The sequence below is a fragment of the Schistocerca gregaria genome, chromosome 4 (genome assembly GCF_023897955.1).
Source record: "Schistocerca gregaria isolate iqSchGreg1 chromosome 4, iqSchGreg1.2, whole genome shotgun sequence".
Lineage (NCBI taxonomy): Eukaryota > Metazoa > Arthropoda > Insecta > Orthoptera > Acrididae > Schistocerca > Schistocerca gregaria.
The window spans coordinates 217146608-217167521 of record NC_064923.1 but is presented as its reverse complement, the minus strand read 5'-3'; the positions used below and the strand labels follow the sequence as shown (position 1 = coordinate 217167521).

The 20914-nt window shown below is 39.9% G+C and overlaps 1 protein-coding gene across 9 annotated transcripts in view; it reads left to right on the top strand.

Moving 5' to 3' along the window:
* LOC126267096 (MKRN2 opposite strand protein) overlaps positions 1-17673 on the top strand; it is a 95943-nt gene extending 78270 nt beyond the window's left edge. For all 9 annotated transcript variants that reach the window (XM_049971968.1, XM_049971970.1, XM_049971974.1 and 6 more), the window contains 2 exons: positions 11573-11779; positions 17368-17673. In XM_049971968.1, coding sequence (XP_049827925.1) covers positions 11573-11779; positions 17368-17575 — 415 coding nt within the window. In that variant the 3' untranslated portion in view covers positions 17576-17673. The remainder of the gene's footprint in view (positions 1-11572; positions 11780-17367) is intronic.
* Positions 17674-20914: the final 3241 nt, after the last annotated feature.

Here is a 20914-nt window from a genome sequence, read left to right as displayed (position 1 = left end):
CTTACATGAGAGAGAAAGAGAGAGAGAGAGAGAGAGAGAGAGAATTCAAGAAAGGTAAGGGAAAATGATTTAGAAAAAATTAATTGAAATTAACTGCGAATGATTTTTACATAGAAATAGGAAAAAGGGAGAGAGAGAGAGAATTGCATGAAGTATACAGATGTTTGATGTATGATGACTGCTATGGGTTTAGCAACAACAATCACGATGAACAATGGATGTAAAGGCAATTTGCATAAACAATACTATTCCCAGAGTCCATTCATTCTAGCTTGTTTTCTTCAGGCTTGTCCACTTTTTCTGGGACCTTTATGATATGATATATATTAAATTTTATGTATGAAAATAGACATATTAAAACCATTGATGGACTTAGACTTGAAGCCAGCACCTCACATTTCTTGGTCAGTGCTCTTACTCAAGCTATCTTGCCCTCACAATTACAGTTTTGCAGTACCTTTCTCTCAAATCTGTTGATAAAGGTGAGATTTTTCTCCTCGTTTGTGGTTTCTGTGTTGTCAGTAGTACTACAGTAGATCCTCAGTCAGCTGAATTTCAAGGGACTAAAACGTAAGCAATTTGGTTTAACAAAGGTTGAATTAACAAGTTTTGCTGTAAAAATATATGACTATTGAGATCACTTATGTGAAGAATAAGATATGGAATGTGTAATATCAGGACCAAATTTTAGTTTGTAGTGTGTATTATAAGAAATTTTATTTAAACCATATATTTGTTGATGTGATTCAGCAGAGACTGCACAATTACCCTAAGTCCTGCAAACTATTAGAGTCTGGACTTCTTCCATTTTTCCCTCAGCTCTATGAGAATATGATAATAGTCAGCAACTATTTAATAACAAATGTCTGTATATCAAAATATACATTTACAAAAATAATTATGACTGCCTCACTGAAGCCTGTGTTGTTGATAAACACTGCATATTTTTAAAGAAACCGATCACTAAATAACTGTAGTAATATTTTCTGTTTGAGGCCATTAGTCACACTTTAAGCAATTAAATGGAAAATTTTGACATCACAGGTAATATTAAAAAGATTAGTAAGGTGCTTGTATCCAGAAGAGAAAAGAATAATATTAATCATTGAAGAGTAAAAACTATTATTATCCAGAGAATTACATGTTCAATATAACAGATTACTCCACTTAAGATATCTGTTTTATTCTGAAATATTTTCCAAATTTATTTATTCAGCTAATAAAATATCTGTCTAAATATTCAACAAACAAAAATGAGGAAGAACTCCTTTGTAGATGAAAGATGAGGCCTCAGAGAGACACATAATAACTCAGAAAATTGCACTGATTTTGAACTTTCTCTCTACCTAGTATGAGCCCTCTTGCTGTATATCTCAGTTATCTGATTTGTTCAAAATTGTGTAAACAGATTAAAAGTAACAAAATGATACTATAATTTTCAAGAGGGAAGGAGTGGTGGTGTTATTCATGAGAGAGAGGATTAGTGCTAGGTTTTCCACAGTTTCTGAAAAATAGCCAGAACAGTTTAACAAAAATTTAACCACTAAATGTTAAATGACATATCATTTTCATGAACATTGTGAAGTACAATCAGTAACTATTCTTAATGGAATGATCAATAAATGATGTATAGTGCTGAGGCTGAAAATGCTAACTGAATATCATCAATAAAATTGGCTGGGAACTTAGAATGCATCCAGCATACATTTCAGTTCTCACACCAAATGATTTCCCAAATTGAAGGAATACTGTAGCAAAAAAGTCTGCTGCAGGTTATAGTATCCCAGAAGAGGTGGGTTGACATTTATGGTAGTTATATGGGAAAAATAATAAGAAAATGTGTCCCCAGAATTCATCAACTTAATACAAAAGTATATAGTTTCTGTACTTTGTGTGTTTACTTTTCAATAACTCTTCTATTACATAAACAGATGAACTGCTTTCCATAATTGGCTTTCTTCTCAGTGGTATATATGTGCTTGAAAATTCTGGAGGAGCATGAAAATTAAAACGTCGTGCTACCCCCAGATGTAAAAGTTTTGATATGAGCTGTCTAATAATTTCATTTTGTCGAGAAAACGAGTTCACAAGTTTTTTCAGGTGTTCTATGCCCAGCATTAGGTCCCACATTGTGTGGATATTGATTGTTGTGTTTCACTCACTGTTCTAAATAGTCCCAGATGTTTTCTATGGGACTTATATCAAATAATTGGTATTATATGGGGCCTGAGTTTTCATCAAACCAGGAATGTATGTGTGCAGCCCTGTAAACATGGCTTTTGTTGTCTTGGAAGGTGGAAATTCCCATCATCATGAAAATATAGAAGAAAGGGCAACACTTCTTCACTTAGGCTGTTGAAACAAATACCCTGTTTCATGTTAATAATAACCTCAATGAGTGGGCCCAAGTCATGGTACAAAAACACCCCAAAAACCACCTCTTCCCTGAACTATAACCTCCACACACTGCAGGTTAAATGCCTCATTTGGCTGTCATTGCACTTGATGGCTTGCATCATTTGAAAACAGTTGTGATGTATCAGACCACACTATAGACCTATAGTCAGCTATTTTCCAGTGGTGTTTGGTTCAATGGAGACATGCAGCTTTATATGCTGCTGTGAGCAATGGCATTTTTAATTGACTTTTACATGCAGTTCCCTACACATTGTTCACTCAGAGACTGCTTAAGGTTGACTTACATTAACCGACACCAGCAATTCCTGTCATATGTGAATCCAATTATAAATGACAGGTCATAACACTCATCTCCAGTCCCTCTCTGTGTAATTTTATGACCACTGTCTTTACAATGTGTTACATGGCTGGGTCGTATATCATTCCTAGAAGACATATTGGACATTCTGCATTGATACACCAACAAATCGGATAACACCATTCATGGTGTAGTCATGGCACATCCCAACAGGATAGTCTCTTTGTGCCATTCTGTCATGTCTTCACATCAACCTATCTTACTGTGCTGATTCCATGTAAGTGATTAAAACACACACACACACACACACACACACACGAGGAGGCTCGCCGCTCTTTGGTGGATTCATGCTTGGCTACCACCAGGCCCCCGCTTTTGCAGCATCTTTTCCTTTTCGTGCTGCATGTCTATCCTCTTGCTATTCTTTTTCCCCTACCTTGGGAAACATGTCTGGGGTGTTATTGGAAATGTGCTGTTCATATTCAGTCGCCAATATGAGAGCTGTCTCTCCACTGTCTTTTGTTCCTTCTTTATTTTTTACCATTCCCCTTCTCCTATGCCTCCTCAACTTCGGTGTTTGAGGTTCCTCTTTTTCTTCTTCTTGCCTGTGTGCTGTGCATCTATGCCTGTGCCTGTGCATCTGACGCTTAACAGGTGACTGTGTAACACATAATTCCCAGCCCCAGGTTGACAGGTAGGATTCTCATATACCCCCTGGTATAGGCCAGGCCCAGGGAAGGGTGGTTACCTGAGCTGCTATCTCCCTAAATTGCTGATTGATCCCTCTGTCAGGTGTTCAGGAGATGCGAACAATCACCTAGGATGGATGTCTGCCCCAATTGCTGGATGGTCAGCGTGACGGACTGCCATCCTAAGGGGCTCAGGGGCTGAGTCGGGGATTATCTCCGCTCAGGGACTGGGAGTTGTGTTGTCTTCATCATCATTTCATCTCCATCTGGCTTGCAGGTCACCCAATGTGGCATCGAATGTAATATGACCTGCACCAAGGTGGCCAGACCTGCCCCGTAAGGGGCCTCCCAACCAATGATGCCAAACACTCGTTTCCATTTACCTAAGATGGATGTACCCCCTTCTGAGGGGAGCCCCCAGTTGGAAAGAGCGCGCCATCGGAGACACTGGCAATCATGGGAATTTTCTCACAATGAGCCAAACATCTTTCCCACCGTCTATGTCTACCATACCTAAACGGAATGACGCTAACAATTCAGAGACCCTCCCAGCTGCACCACAGTTCTTCGTGGTTTCACGTACTGTAGATGTCAGTCCTTTGCTACAGTAAATCTGTTTATTATTCAGAAAGGTGTTGATGCAGTTGCTGGCCCTGTGAAATCCTGCTCTTGTTTATGAAATGGCACTTTGCTTTTGGAGACTACTACTGATTCTCAAGCACAACAACTGCTTGCAGCTTCATTTCTTCACAGCTATACTGTTCGTGTCGAGGCCCATCGAATGCTGAATTCTTCCCAAGGTGTTATTTACACTAGGCTACTCAACGGTCTGACTGAGACAGAAATCCAAATGTACTCTCTGATCAGGACGTCATTGCAGTCCATCAGGTGATGAAAAAAATTTATGCATCCTTAGTGCCCACACACACTTCTTTTTCTCACTTTTGATAGAGTGGTTCTTCTGTCAAAGGTCAAAGCAGGCTAGAAAGTTATCACAGTATGACCATACATTCTGAATCCTATGTGCTGCTACCCGTTACAACCACACTCGAGTGTCATACCAACACCTGGCCAAATGTGTAACCTATGATATGGATGCTCATGAGTCTGATTGTCTGCCTCTTTCTCTCCACGGTATCAATTGCAATGGCAACCATATCACTGCCACCTGAGTATCTCGATGAGCGGGGTGTCCAGAAGATACAGGTGAAGGAAAAAATGCCTTACCTGGTCGCTCGCAAGTTGGTGGCTAGTCGGAAACCCTGTGTTGTACCATCTGGCACCTACAGTACTGTTCTTGTTACATCTCGCCCCACGAAGGACATGACCACACAGTCCTGCAACCTCAAATTTAGCACTGCAGTTGTGAAATTGTGCAACGTCATGGTAGTGTCCCCTTCTCTTCCTCCAGCTGTGCAACAAGCCACCAAACTTCTGCCTCATGTGGCTAAGTCACCTGCTGCACAATCGCAGGCTGGAAAGGACAGGAGGAATACTCCCACAAAGATTTCCTATGTCGTTCTAACCAACATCTGAGTCTTCCTCTATCAACCAGAAAGGCTCCAAGAAATCAAACAAAGGGAAACTGTCTTCTCCTCTTCAATGGTGTCGCTACGTGATACCCTCGCCTGGCCTACCTCTGTGTCGCTGGTGCGCACCACCAACTGTTTTTCTGCCCTGGACTCCGCAGGCCAACAGAAGGAAAATGCTGACACCTCTGTAGAGCTCTTGGAGCAGTATCCTCCTACCTCTGTACTGTAGCAGCAAGTCTTCGAAGGCTGGCGCTGGCAGCCACCTGGTGACACCCCCTCATTTTTTCCTCTTCATGACTCTTCTCCAGTGGAGCGTTCATGGACTTTGAACCAACTAAGAGGACTTCAAGCTGCTTTTGGAACCACAGCATCTGCTTGTACTGTGCCTTCAGGAAACAAAATTGAGTCCTCCTCTCGCATTTCATCCTGGTCCACTTTGACCTTCGCCCTTAGGAAGACATTCCTTCTCATGGGGGAGTCGTGCTGCCCGTCTAGGATGATGTTCATAGTCAATCCATCTCCCTGACTACCTGGCTCCAAGTTGTTGCTGTCCGCATTTTTCTTCGTCACATGACCTGTTCCCTTTGTACCGTTCACATCTGTCCGTCATCAGCGCAGACCTTCTCCAGCTCATTGGGCAACTCCCTCACCTCTTTCTGCTGCTTGGTGACTTTAATGTGCACCATCCCCTTTGGGGCTTGCCCAGAACCAGTCAGAGAGATGTCCTCTTGGCTGACCTTCTCAATCACCTTAACCCCGGCTGCCTTAATACGGAAGCACCCACATTCTTTTCAGTTTCCACTCACACTTATTCCCATTTGGACCTCTCCTTCTGCACTACCCAGCTTGCCCATTCTCTCTGACACATATTCGAGCAACCAGGTCCCATGTGCCATCTGATTGATGACTCCTACCGCACCTATGTGCAGACCCAAATAGCAGCTTTCTAAGGCCTCCCTGGCAACATTTCCCCAGTTGTGATGCCCAGGTGAAATATCGTACACATGTTATCCTTACTGCTGCAGGACATTCCATTCCTCGTACTTCTCCTTTACTGCACCGTGTCCCAGTCCCTCCATGGACTGAGGCATGCCGCAATGCAATTCATGTGCAGAGCCGTGCTACTCTGTGTTTTTAACCATCATCCTACAATGGCAAACTGCATTCATTATAAACAGTTGTATGCACAGTGTCGCCACATTCTTCAGTATAGCAGAAAAGCTAGTTGAATTTCATTTACTAGCTCTTTTATAGTTCCACTCCCTCATGTGGGCCAACCTCCCACAGCTCTCAGGTACCAAGGTCCATTCCCCCAGTTTCTGGCCTGACAGTAGCAGACAGTATCATAATGGAACCTATTGCTATCACCAACACCTTGGACTGCCATTTTGCAGAGATTTCGAGCTCCTCCCACTGTCACCCTGCCTTCCTCCATTGAAAACAATTGGAAGAGGCTTAAGCAAAGTCCTTCTCTTCCCAAAATGGTGAGTGCTACAATGCCACTTTTTACTGTGAGGGAACTAGATCATGCTCTTAATTCATCCTGATCCTCCACCCCAGGGCCAGAGGATGTTCACATTCAGATGTTGCAGCACCTTTATCTTCTGGGCAAGTACTTTCTGCTTAACACATATAACCACATCTAGGCAGAGGGCGCGTTTCCCAGATGCTGATGTGAAGCCTCTGTCATACCCATACCTAAGCTCGGTAAGGACAAACTCCTTCCTTCTAGTTACCACCCCATTTCTCTCACTAGCTGTGTTTGAAGGTGGTGGAACGTATGATTCATGCCTGGCTGGTATGGTGGCTCGAGTCTCGCAATTTACTAACTACAGAACAGAACAGTGTGGATTTCAAGTACTCTGTTCTGCAGTTGACCATGTCATCCCTTTGTCCACCCATGTCATTAATGGTTTTCTGCGGAAATCTCAGGCTGTTACCATGTTTTTCGATTTGGAGACAGTCTTCGGCACCTGCTGGAGAACAATGGTATCCTCCGTACTCTATATACGTAGGGCTTCCATGGCCACATGCCCTGTTTCCTTCATGAATTTCTAAAAGACTGAGTTTTCAAAGTACATGTGAGTTCTGCCTTGTCGGACACCTTTATTCAGGAAAACGGTGTGCCTCAGGGTTCCATCCTGAGCATGATCCTCTTTTCTACCGTCGTTACCTTATAATGGCCTCTCTCCCACCATGCATTTCTGGCTCCAGAAATGTTGAAGATTTTGCCATTTATTGCAGTTATCCACTGACCTGTCTCATTGAGTGCCGTCGTCAGCAATGCCTTGATTCTCTTTATTCATCGAGCATTGACAGTGGCTTTTGTTTTTCTACTGACAAAACCGTTTGTGTGCATTTCTGGTTGCGCAGTTGGTTTCTTCTACCGTGTTTACATCTTGGGCCTGTTGCTCTTCCATTCGTTGAAACCATGAAATTCCTGGGGCTCGTGCTTAATAGGAAACTTTTGTGGGTCCTGTGGCCCACTGTGCGGTCCCTCAATGTCCTACGTGTCCTCAGTGGTACTTCCTGGAAGTACTGGTCCCTTGTCTGTTCAAAACTTGACTATGTGTGTTTTTTTTTTATGCAGCTGCACATTTGTCCGTCTTATGCTATCTCCATACTGGCCATCATCATGGCATCCATTTGGCCACTGGCACCTTTTCTTTTACATTAGCCAGGTTGAGAGTCGCCAGTACGGGGTGCTTCCTTCTTTCTGTTATCTCCTGAAGTTCGCTTTGAAGTTCGCTTTTGGCTCTTGCCCCAGCAGCTTGACTTCACACTACCTGCCACTTTCCTGGTGGGTGTGAACCCTTCATCACCTTGGCTTCATGTAGTGGCCTATGTTCACCTTGGCCTTCATTGACTTCCTAAGGACATTGCACCAGCCTCTTTCTATCGCCTTCATTTTCACTACATTTGGATGGAACTTCACGATAGTACTTTTGTGTACACTGATGGCTCTTAGACTGACCGTGGTGTCGTGTGTGCCTTCATCGTTGGCACCAATGTTTTTTGGTATCGACTTCTGGATTACTGCTCAGTATTTACAGTAGAGCTCTTTACCCTGTATCAGGCAATGCAGTACATCCTGCAACATAGGCTTTTCAATTTTGCTATCTGTTCCTGCTCTCTCTGTGCCCTACAAAGCCTCTGTGTGCTGTACACCATCCATCACTTAGTGCAACGGGTCCAGGAAAGCTGTCACTTGCTCATTCTTGATGGAGCCACTTTGATGTTATGTGGGTTTCTGGTCACATTAGTCTGACAGGAAACAAGGCCACTGACGCTGCTGCCAAGGCTGCAGTCCTTGTATCTCAGCCCACTAGTTCTCGCATTCCTTCCGATGATCTCTCTGTTGCTGTTTGCCAGCAGGTGGTGTAACTTTGGCATCACCACTGGTCATCTCTTCATGGGAACAAGCTCCAGATTATTAAGCCTCTCCTAGCAGCTTGTATGACCTCCAAAAATGGTTCAAATGGCTCTGAGCAATATCGGACTTAACTTCAGAGTTCATCAGTCCCCTAGAACTTAGATCTACTTAAACCTAACTAACCTAAGGACATCACACACATCCATTCCCGAGGCAGGATTCGAACCTGCGACCATGGTTGTCGCGCGGTTCCAGACTGTAGCGCCTAGAACCACTTGGCCACACTGGCCGGCTACGACCTCCACTCAGCTCTCTCGCTGTGAAGGAAATCATTTTGGCTGGGCCGCGTATCGAGCACTGTCATTTTAGCGAACGCCATTCGTCAAGTGGTGCTCCACCATTTCCTGATGGAATGCCCTTTTCTTAACATTTATGTTCTCATTTGTGTTTGCCATGTGCCTTATCAGCTGTTTTACCAAACAACACACAGCCTGTCACCTGTGTTTTACTTTTTATCCTTAATAGCAAGATGGTGAAGGACATTTAATCTTTACTTCAGGACCTCCATTTCTTTATAGTGTATTTAACAGATCTTTCTGCATGTTCCTGTTTTTAACTGTCTTCTCTTCAATTGATTGAGATTAACGCATAACCGTTTTTAGCTCCTCTCTTTGTATTCGTGTTCTACAGTTCTGATGTGGGCGCATATGACCCTAGTTGTTTATGCACCCTAAAACAAAACAAATAAAAACGTGTGCATGCACGCGATCACTCACACACACACGCACACACACACACACACACACACTACCGAGAGGTGTAGTATGAGATGGCCATTGGTACCCAGCATTCCAAAGCGACCAGTATGCCCTTTTAAGGGTGATTTTGTCCAATAATTCAGGGTGTATACGTGGACAAGGAAAAAAATTCCCGGTTAAAAATACACTTTCTCCCAGGTGAAAAATGTACGCTGCATATTTTCGAATTACGAAGGTATAAATTTGAATTCCGCCAAACAACGCATGTCACTTTCCAAAGCATTGAAATCGAGATTATGATGGGCTTTTGTAAGCCAGTCAGCTCATGTCATGTGATCTCGCCAGCTGATGACAGCATAGGTCACGTGATATAGTCAGCCAATAGCAAGATAACTCTTAAGTAGGGTGAACACACCAATAAGAAAAGTTAATGGTTTAAATTAATATACGTAGCATTCACATATAATATTGGTCTCAAAGATTAAGAAGCTGGAAGAAAAGTTAAGCTTCCACATATAATGTTGATCTTTTCATGTTACACTTTAAGATACATCACACAAATGCAGAAGCTGGAAGAAAAGTTAAGCTTCCACATATAATGTTGATCTTTTCATGTTACACTTTAAGATACATCACACAAATGCGCCAGTAAAATTTTTAAGAACAACAAAAATTTCTGATCTTCTGGGCTCGAAATTCTTCTAAATGGTCGTCCTCAAAGAGGTGATTTTTAAATCAGAGTTAAACACGTTGTGATTTAAGAACTTCATCATACATTCTCGGACATAGTTCATATTGCACAAAAGGAAATTTGCTTTGAATGTAACGCTTTTCAACTCACCATTCGCAGTATTTTCCCACAACCTGTTAGAAATAGGTTCGTTTCAGCAGTTGCAAGAAAGCACCAGATAACAGGCGTCACCGCGCTTGCGAAGCTACAATGAGGCATATATATGTTCGTACGTGTAAAACATTAAAAGATCTTACATTATGTCAGAAAAGAAACAAAACATCAGAGGATACTTCAAAAGTGTTGGAATTTCTTGAACCATACTAAAGTGCGTAATTCAGCTTAAAATGCACACTCGTATGTAAATTTTCTTGGAGTACCAGTACTGTATTATCACATGTTTGGTTCGTCATTAAGGCATAATGCCATATGTGAACGTGAAATGCAGCGAACAGTTGAAACTAGCCAATAGTGTGAAATTAAATACTTTGTTTCAAATAAATTGACTGCCTTAGCAGAAAAGATTAATGAAAGCCAAACCTCTTAAGCAAACCGGCAAAAATAACTTCATTGTTCCTTAAGGCGATTAATGCTTGACTGTCAGAAAGGTGGAAATAATATCTGATACTAATAACATATTTTGCTCATCCATAACAATGCGAACGTATTTTAACAAAGTACATAAAAATCCGTTTTGTTCTCATTTAACGTGGGAGCAAAAAACGAAGAGGAAACAACAGAATCACTGAACGTAAACACAGGTCACTTGGAGACGTCACACCTTACCACCACAACTCAGACTGCTCTGTGTGTCAGCCCCGGACCTACGATATTTCCGAACCGGGGCAATATGAAGTAGTGGCGCCCAGCCACATTTCTGTAACCAGAAGCGGGAGAAGATACTACTCATACACGACTCAACTGCGACTACACAATAGTCTGCCCGCAACTGCTGAAACAAATCTAATTTAAACAGTTGTCACGTCACGCTCATCGGAGGCAATTTGTTGTTGTGAAGCATTGCAGTCTTCCTAAAGCCTTTGACACACTTTGCTGCTAGCAGACGCTTGTATGAGCACTGTTTTGTTGTTGTATATGGCGCATTACCTTGGCAACTTGAGTTTTGTTTTCATTTTTTTGTTCTCGTCCATGTTTTGTTGCTGCAGTGTTATTCCGCAGTAGCGGGGTACTGTAACATCCTTTGTTAGAGTATTGGTTCTTGCCAGTCAAAATCACAAAAATTTAACTGAAAACTAAAACAATGAAACTTCCCGGAGTTCTAAACAATTCCCAGGTTTTTCCCAGTTTTCTCCCAGATGAAAAAATTCCCAAGCTTTTCCCGGATCTCCCAGTTGTCCCGGGTCGTATACACCCTGATATACATATTATTCTGTGAATGAAGATTTTACATATAACTATGTAATGTTGTAGCAATATTATGAAAAGGAAAGTTGCTAATTTCCCCCCTCCCCACATACACTTACACAGACGCAACTCAAACACATGACTGTAGTGTAGGCAAATGAAATGTCACCTGAGACTGCAGTTGTGTGTATGAGCTTTATTCATGACTGTCATTTTGTTGTGCCTATCTGCAGCTCAACATCTCTACTGTAGAGTGAGTAGCAACTTATCTTTTCATAATACTGTTACGTCCCATCCTGGATTTTCCATTGTTTGATATACAATGTTGTAGTTAGTATTAAAAAAGTGTGATTGTTGAGTATTTCTTGAACTATTCTTGATGCTAATGCGTTGTGTTTCCATCTTTCAGTGATTACTTGAATTCTAAAGACCTTCATATAGGAGTCACTTCATCTGAGGGGTTAGTGGTGGAATATGACAAAAATGGGTTGCAGCATGACAAAGCGAGCTTGTGGAAACAGTGCTTAATAGTAGATGGTGCTGATGAGTCTTGGAGTGAAATATGGGATAACACTTTAAGACATGTGTCCAGTCTAACTTGCTGGTCTCCTGAAAGGTAACTTGGCTCGTTTAAGCTTAAAGTAGAAACATTTGACATTAATTACAGAGGGGCAGACTGAAGAAAAGAATTTATCTACTGCAAGTAGTCACAGAACTTCTTGTTTGTGCATTCTATAAAAGTCTGCCATTGGTGCTCCTGTATAACCACTGAGTCGTGATTAAAAAGTTCAAAAGAAATCAGAATACGCTTACATGCAAACCAATATCTTTTTGGAAATTGGATATACCTATTTGGGGCTTGGAGTTCATGAACTTTTACAATTAACTGCTTTGCTGATAACTTTTGTGCATATTGCTGATAGGTCATTTAAATTCTTCACTGACACGTTATCACTTGTCTCATGTGTCTCCTCTGGAGAAGCACTGAGGCACTGTACCCTGCACCATACTGCATGATACATCTATTAGGAAGCATCTGTTTCTCTTTGAAAACATCCATAAGTGTGGAATTGTTACACTGTAGCTGTAGTTGCCCTGTGTATTTGAACATGTTCAGATAAAGGTAGTTATAACAATAATGGAAGCTCCAAATCATTATTGCTAAGCTATTAATCTTCAACTTGCCCTATAGCTGCAGACTGTTACACACTTATATACTGTACAGTGCAAATTAATTCTTTCAATAAAATTGAGGGTATGTTTTTAAAGTAGCGCATCATGTTGTTCTCTCAGCAGCAAAGGCAGATGAAATCTGAATCAAATTCTTTGCTGTAAAACTGACTAAGCTGCTCAGTAGAGGTCAAATAGGCTGATCAGTAGAGGTCAAATAGGCTGATCCAAAATAACAAAGGGGATGCATCAAAGCCTAACTTATAGAGAATGGCGTGTAAGTTATTTGCCAGAATCCTTTCACAAATATGAAACTGCAAAAAATTGCTGATGTGCAGAGTGGGCAAAATAAAAGTGGCTTGGAAAATATTCATGACTGTCATGGAACTGGCCTGTGTTAATGAACAAGAGAACTGACCATCACAAAATATGCTGGAAATCATAATTTCAGTGCACCAATCAATTGCTGTCACATACCTCCGTATGTGCATCTTCCACATGCTCTGTTCCGAGTGCTTCTCTGTGTCATTATGTACGAGTGAGTGAGAAGAGCAGACATGTTTAGTGACCAGTTGAATTCAACACAAAATGATTCTCACAAAAAAGAGCCCATGTTCAATAGCAGTGCTCTTCACACCAGCCTAGAGCAGTTTGTGCTCCATGGCACCATCTCCAGCAGTCAGAAAGGAGTAACGGAGTGAGGCTTATTAAACACTGATCAAAACCTGTCTGTGCTTTAAAAGTAAAATATTTTATGTGGTCTACACTGTTTTATTACATTTTTTATATTTCCTTGTTTGTTATATTTTTGTTAGTATTTTATGACTGCTGACATTTCCAAAAACTATATTTCAAAAAAATTGTGTCCAGAGTTGTTTGCGCAAAAGTTTAAGACTGGAAGTGTTTCGACAAAACCTCCAGCAAAGTCTGAAATGCAAACCTTAGTATCAGAATGGTACAAAATGGATTCTGTTGTGAACAAAAACCTTAACTATCTGAAAACAGTTTGACTCTTAATTGTAAATATTTTCTGGGTCAGAGTTATATTTCACACCCTGTACAAAGATTAAGTGGCAAGTTACCTCTGTCAGGGTATAAATAAAATATTGGAATAGTTTCAGCAAGTCTATTAAAATGTTAATACTATACCATTATGTTACTTCTCTACATAATCACCCATTAGATTTAAGATATCTCACATTATTTAATGAGTTGACTAACTCCCTCTCCTTAAAATTCTTTTGTCTGAGATTGTAGTCAGTCATTGACAAAATTTTGCAGTTCATTTTTAGAGTCAGAGCATTGGGAGTCAGGCCAATTTTTCATATGCATTAAGAGGGTGAATCTCACTTGAAGCCAAATCTGGACTGCAGGGAAATTGTTCATGAATGTCCTATTTGTAGTGATGCAACATTTCTCATTTTAGCAGACAGTTTGCTACATAAAAATGAGCACACAGCTTAAAGTACCCTGATTCTTTAGTCACAATCTCAAGCAAAACACACCGAGATGTCTGCAGAAACTTGTCCTACAGTTTAGACATTGTAAAATGATTAGTTTCATGAATTCTGAAATTGATTTTCTCTCCCAGTTTGTTGCTTGCTGCAGACAGCCAATTATGAATTCTTGACAGCAAGTTCTGAATTCTTAAGCAAATGATACCATTAATGTACAACACCTTCACTCATCACTCTCAGTTTATATACAACAGAGATTTCGTGTCAACAGCTTTGAAAATTTTGCCATTTAAAACTACATTACAAGACAGTTTTAATATTGGAGACGACATTCAATTGCACTGGACAGGATATTCAGTTACAATGTTCGTTGTAAAAGGGTAATGTGGGCAAATGAGAACAAGTGTAGCTTTCTCTCTATTCCACCTCTGAGTATATTAGTATGTTGGAGAAGTCAGTTTAGCAACTGCATTGTTCCTCCTCTGCTTCCTCCTCCTCCCCCTCCTCTGCCTCCTCCTCCTCGCCCACCCCTCCCCCCACACAAACACACACACGTACACACACTCCACACTTCCTATGATACATGCAAATTCTGGTTGCAGTACCTTACTAACAAAAAAATCAAGAACTTTACTACTACAAAATTGTTATGGCTTTCATGGCCACTTATTGATAAACTGCCTGTTGTCTTACATCTCGAGCTCTTCGGCTGACATTTGTTTAATGATTTTTCTGACATTCCACCAGCACAAGTGGCTGGCACTGTCAAAGCTTCAGCCTCCATTGCTGGTGGTGGACTGGAGTTGAGCTCGCGGCCACAGACTATATGCACCTGGTGCGCCAACATCCAAGACTTTTCTCTGGTCACTTCCAGTGTGGTTCTCCTCTTGCTATCTGCAAAGGTCATTCACTGCAGCACAGGGATCCAGGATCCATTGAGCTTGAAGCTTTCTTCTTTCTTGTTGAAGCAGTTCTCATGCTTGTTTATTTCTGTAGTATCTTTAAGCAAATGGTTGTGGTAGCTCATCTTTATGGCCAGAACTTCCATTTCGGCAAATTTTACTATATGGTTGGCCTCATACAGTAAGTGCTCTTCAACATCTGATTTCTCCGCCTGCCTGCAATGCCGCTTATGTTCTGTGATCCTGGTGTTGATTGATTGTCCAGTCATTCCAACATAAACTTTTCCACCTGTGTATGGTATGCCGTATATTTCTGACATTGCAAGGAGTCTCTTTTCTCCTTCGCTGATCTGAGATACCCTTTTATCTTCTTTGTTGGTTTATAAATAGCCTTTACACCGTGTTTGTGCAATATAAGGCTGATTCTGTCTGTCACTCTGGAAATGTATGGCAGAAAGCCGTACCCAACATTTCTTTTCCTGATGTGTCACTTCGCCGAGTGTTTGACTCTCGCCTTATATAACGAGTGTTTGACTCTCGCCTTATACAACTGGTGGAGTATGCATTGCTTCTCCAAACGCTTTCCAGGTGTTACATCTGGCACCTGAGGTACTACGGCTCACATATTCATCTTGCTTGCGGTACAAGCGTATTAATCGTGCCTCTTTTTTGGCTCAGGTGGTGATTTGACAGTTATCTGAAAACCTGGACACAGCACAACATGTACTGAAAACCGACACAGTGTGGACCAATACTGGCAGAAAAGTCCCGACAAAAGTCATATTAGCAAATTTTCCATTTCCACTCTGCAAATGGATAAGATCAAACTTCTGTCAAATCATATACACCTACTTCGGCATCTATCCAAAGTAAGACTGAATCTGAATGACATTTCATTAATGTTTCATTTGATTAAATATTATAACTATTGTGTGTGTATGTGTGTGTGTGTGCCGGTACTATAAAATTTTAATTCATCAGCCACCATCTTGCTCATATAAGGAATAATGAATATGGCCAACTTAGGACACTGTTTTGGGTAATGAAGATACAATCTTGCAGAACTTCTCCCATGATTTAAACAGTTTCAACACGTGAAAAATTGAACTATTATAATAATGGATAAACTGCATAATTAGGTTAAATTATCATGATTTGATTTCCCATCCGATATTGAAATAAATCAGAATCAGCTACTGAAAAGTATAAAAAAGTCATAATGCAAAACTTAATTCAGAGCTTCCAAACAAAATGTTCTGGCATATCTTTCATTTATATTACTTTGCTGTAATTCATTGTAATTGTAGAGCATCATACATAAAAATCATGGTTCAAAAAGTAAATGGATTTCTGTTTTTTTCTGTTTAATTATTACTTTATAAAAATTTCAGAATAAAATAGTGTTATTTGAGTACTGAATACGGAATGCTTTGTTTAGTTTCTTCTTTCTGAATGCTGTTTAAGTGATGAATTTTCAAAATACAAAGTTATTTGTTTCAGAATCTTAAAACCACCAGAAGCTGTTACATTAATTATTTTTAGGCTTGTTTCAGTTTTAAATAATGGTGATTTAAAATCATAATGCTAGGAAATGCGGTATACACCAAAGGAACACATAGAACTCAAGAGTGCAACATGTCAAATATCATAGATATACAAAAAAATCAAGCTATATTGTAAGGAATTGCCAAAAATAATATTAAAATTTTTAATGCTAACAGCTTTGACATTTGTAAAATATCTTTCCTGAATCATTTAAAAACTGTGAAGCACTGTTTGGAGAAAAAAAAATTGCATAAAAGAAAGAAACATAATCTCACAAATATATTGATTGTAGAACAAATCACAGAGAAAGTGCATCATCCAGTTTCAGAGGTTACTGCTTTTGGTGAAGTACAGCATAGAAAGTAATTCAGAGTTCCTCTCCACCTGAAATTGTTCAAAGTGTTGCCTTATGTACCATTCTCAACAGTGATATTCTATAATGAAATGGAAATAAAAATTTTATTCTGTTCCTAGCCAAGCCCAGAAATTAGTATATTATGGGACACTTTACCCCGTTCTCAATTACGGAACTGAACTATGGGGCTGTACAGTTAATGTACATTTCAAAAGAATACTATTACTACTACTACTACTACTACTACTACAGAAAAGAGCAATGTGACATATACATGGGATGGGACATAGAGATTCATGTCGTGAAGTGTTCGTGCAGCACAAATATCTGACAATATATTCTCTGTACATCTTCAAAATAGTTCTATTTTTTATAAGTCAACCAACAGAAGCTATCAAGGGCAGTGATGTAGATGATCACAACACTAGAACAAAGTGTAACTATTTCTGTAACAGAACAATGTTAAAAGTGACTGATCGAAGTCCATATATCAGTGGTTTGATTTGGTATAAAAAGCTACCAAGCGCTCTAAGAATGTACACGGGAAATGTTTTTATAACAAAATTAAGTGTAAATATAACCATAGTATTAAGTCTGACATTTGCAAAAGCCATCATTGCGATGGCTCCACATAAAGAAATTGTAAATAAATCTGTAGTCTGTCCTATCTAAAACTGTACACAATTTGTGTACATAGTTGCAAAATAAGCTAACATTTACCACATAGACTATTAAATTTGTGTGCTACAATATTTTTGTCCTTTTTTTCTGGTAGGTACAATGAAGAAAATTTCAACTGCTACAATTTTGTTTTGAAATTTTTGCAAGAGTTGAGGCATGGAGCCCTTAGTGCAGCCGCTGTCAGTAGAACAAGATTTTGTGAAAGTTACATTGTGCCTCAAACTACGACAGCAGGAAAATACATTTCTCTGTACCGAAAACTGAAAAAAAGTGGCTGCGTTATTCACAGAATATCTTCATAACACACTTAAATAGGGAGTGTTTGTATATGTTGCAGTATTTTTGTTTTATCATCTAAATGTATATTTTTTTAAATAAAATTTACTATTCATAACAAATATTCATAACACCTTGTGAATTGGTTGTTAAACCCCATTAACTCTTTTATCTTCTTCATAATAAATATTAGTGTGTCAATCTTTGTAATATAAGTATGTTGCGATCTTGAAAGTAATCCATTATGACTCTAAACAGTTTTTAAAACAGTGATATACAAAGAAGATTGGCAGGCATTTCAAATGCAATACATGCTTTGGACAGCAACCTTTAATTCTCGTGTACTTTATAAGTAGAAGCTTTCAATCAGACTGTCCCAACACTGCCCCAGAGGCTTAGGCACGTGTAAGCACCTGTCAACTTGCCTTTCCGCAGACACAGGTAGTAAAGGCTACCCGCTAGGCGGCCACATTGCATGGGTTTTGTGCATGTACAAGCCACTTGGCTGCCACATTCAATGTATAGTTAAATGTAAGTAAATCTGTGAGGGGTACACTTAACTACTCTTTCTCCTTTGAGAAAGATTTTAAAAATACATGCATTCATTTAACATCAAGTGTAATCTGTGAGGGGTACACTTAACTACTCCTTCTCCTTTGAAAAAGATTTTAAAAATACATGCATTCGTTTAACATCAAGTGTAATCAGAATAATGATTCAAGTTAGGTGGCCAAGTATTTATTTTATTTGCCCCAGCACAGTTAAGGAGGACATCACAATAATATATATTGGCTTGACACAAAATTGTACACACAATACATCAGATATTTAGTTTTGGCTACTAAAACTTCTTAACTCGTACTGATTTGTCTTTGATCCTCTCCTCAACAGGAGGGAGGTGAGGGATGGTAACCTGGTGAAGAATTTAAATGCCCAGAACCATCTGAGCCAGCAGAGGCAAGAGTGTGCAAACAGATGACGTGTGGCCAGTCTTGCAGCCCGGCTGTAGTGTACACGATCATACTTCTTTGGCACACAGGCAGGTGTACCCTTTGGTTTGCACATGTATATAACATGTGAAATAGGGCCACCTGACTTGTACCTTACAGTACCAGTGCCTGCCCGCAAGTGTGTTGACAGGCAGGTAGGAGACCCTTGCCCCATGTGGCAGTGTTGGAACTGACTGCGAGACAGCACTGATGGCTCTATGCACCACCTGCCGCAATGTCAAGTTTTCTACTAACAATCTCGCCACCACCATGTGTTGTCCAAGAAATATCTTAAAATAATACAAAGCACAAAAAAGGTATTACAAATATAATGCTGATTCATGCCTTATGCACACAATATGCCCTAATAAAATTTAAAAACAAGATGTTTAATGCTTTTATGCAGTGTAAATGAACTGCATGAAATGGTGGGAAGCACATATAAAAATACATTTCATTAAAAAATTTGAAATAACTAGAATCATTGGCACCAAGAGGTGTGGATAATGACCGGTTCCAATTGTAGAAAGCAATTCAGGTTCTAGGTGTAGAGATAACATAAAAACAATAAATAAGGTTGAACATTTAGTGAAATACTTATTGAGAACCAAGATACATTAATGCATGAGTTTCTCAGAATTACATACCAGAACCAATATTGTTCATCATATACATCAATGACTTAGAGAAAGCTTTTGACAATGTTGACTGGAATACTCTTTTTCAAATTCTAAAGGTGGCAGGGGTAAAATACAGGGAGCGAAAGGCTATTTATAATTTGTACAGAAACCAGATGGCAGTAATAAGAGTCGAGGGGCATGAAAGGGAAGCAGTGGTTGGGAAAGGAGTGAGACAGGGTTGTAGCCTCTCCCCGATGTTATTCAATCTGTATATTGAGCAAGCAGTAAAGGAAACAAAAGAAAAATTTGGAGTAGGTATTAAAATTCATGGAGACGAAGTAAAAACTTTGAGGTTCGCCGATGACATTGTAATTCTGTCAGAGACGGCAAAGGACTTGGAAGAGCAGTTGAACGGAATGGACAGTGTCTTGAAAGGAGGATATAAGATGAACATTAACAAAAGCAAAACGAGGATAATGGAATGTAGTCAAATTAAATCGGGTGATGCTGAGGGAATTAGATTAGGAAATGAGACACTTAAAGTAGTAAAGGAGTTTTGCTATTTAGGAAGTAAAATAACTGATGATGGTCGAAGTAGAGAGGATATAAAATGTAGACTGGCAATGGCAAGGAAAGCGTTTCTGAAGAAGATAAATTTGTTAACATCGAATATAGATTTATGTATCAGGAAGTCGTTTCTGAAAGTATTTGTTTGGAGTGTAGCCATGTATGGAAGTGAAACATGGACGATAACTAGTTTGGACAAGAAGAGAATAGAAGCTTTCGAAATGTGGTGCTACAGAAGAATACTGAAGATAAGGTGGATAGATCACGTAACTAATGAGGAGGTATTGAATAGGATTGGGGAGAAGAGAAGTTTGTGGCACAACTTGACTAGAAGAAGGGATCGGTTGGTAGGACATGTTTTGAGCATCAAGGGATCACAAATTTAGCATTGGAGGGCAGCGTGGAGGGTAAAAATCGTAGAGGGAGACCGAGAGATGAGTACACTAAGCAGATTCAGAAGGATGTAGGTTGCAGTAGGTACTGGGAGATGAAGCAGCTTGCACAGGATAGAGTAGCATGGAGAGCTGCATCAAACCAGTCTCAGGACTGAAGACAACAACAACAACATACATCAATGACTTCCCCAGTAGTAACTATATGGGAATAACACTTTGGCACTAACCACATAGAGGAGCCACTTCGTAAAGGACCAGCACAGTGAAAAAGAATGCTAAAAATAGCTATAACTCCTCCTTCCTGCCCCATGCCTTTTCCTTATCCCCGCTACGCACCATAGCTGGAGTGCTGACGATGTGTGAGTGAGTTTTATTTGTGTGAATGAGTGTGTGTTTTCTACATCGGAAGAATGGTTAGATCCAAAAGTGTAAATATTTTAGAATTCTTTTTCGCTGTGCCCACCTGCAACTCATTGCTTACTCTTATGTGGTGAATAGGGCAGTCTATCCTTTCCACATTGTTGTTATTCAATGGAGAAAAAGAGAAGTATGACAAACGTATTAATTGAAGACGTGGGGCAGTATGGACTGAAATTTAATGCAAAGAATTGTGAAGTGATGGTGTCAACAAGGACAGTAGCGACAGATAATATATATATATATATATATATATATTAGAGAGCAAGCATAAAAGGAAGTGAACATTTCAAAAGTACCAATGGAACTCCATAGAAGGCAGCAGGAGAACTGATAAGGAGATTAGAAAAAGTGGAAGGCAAGCCTAGGGATTCCTG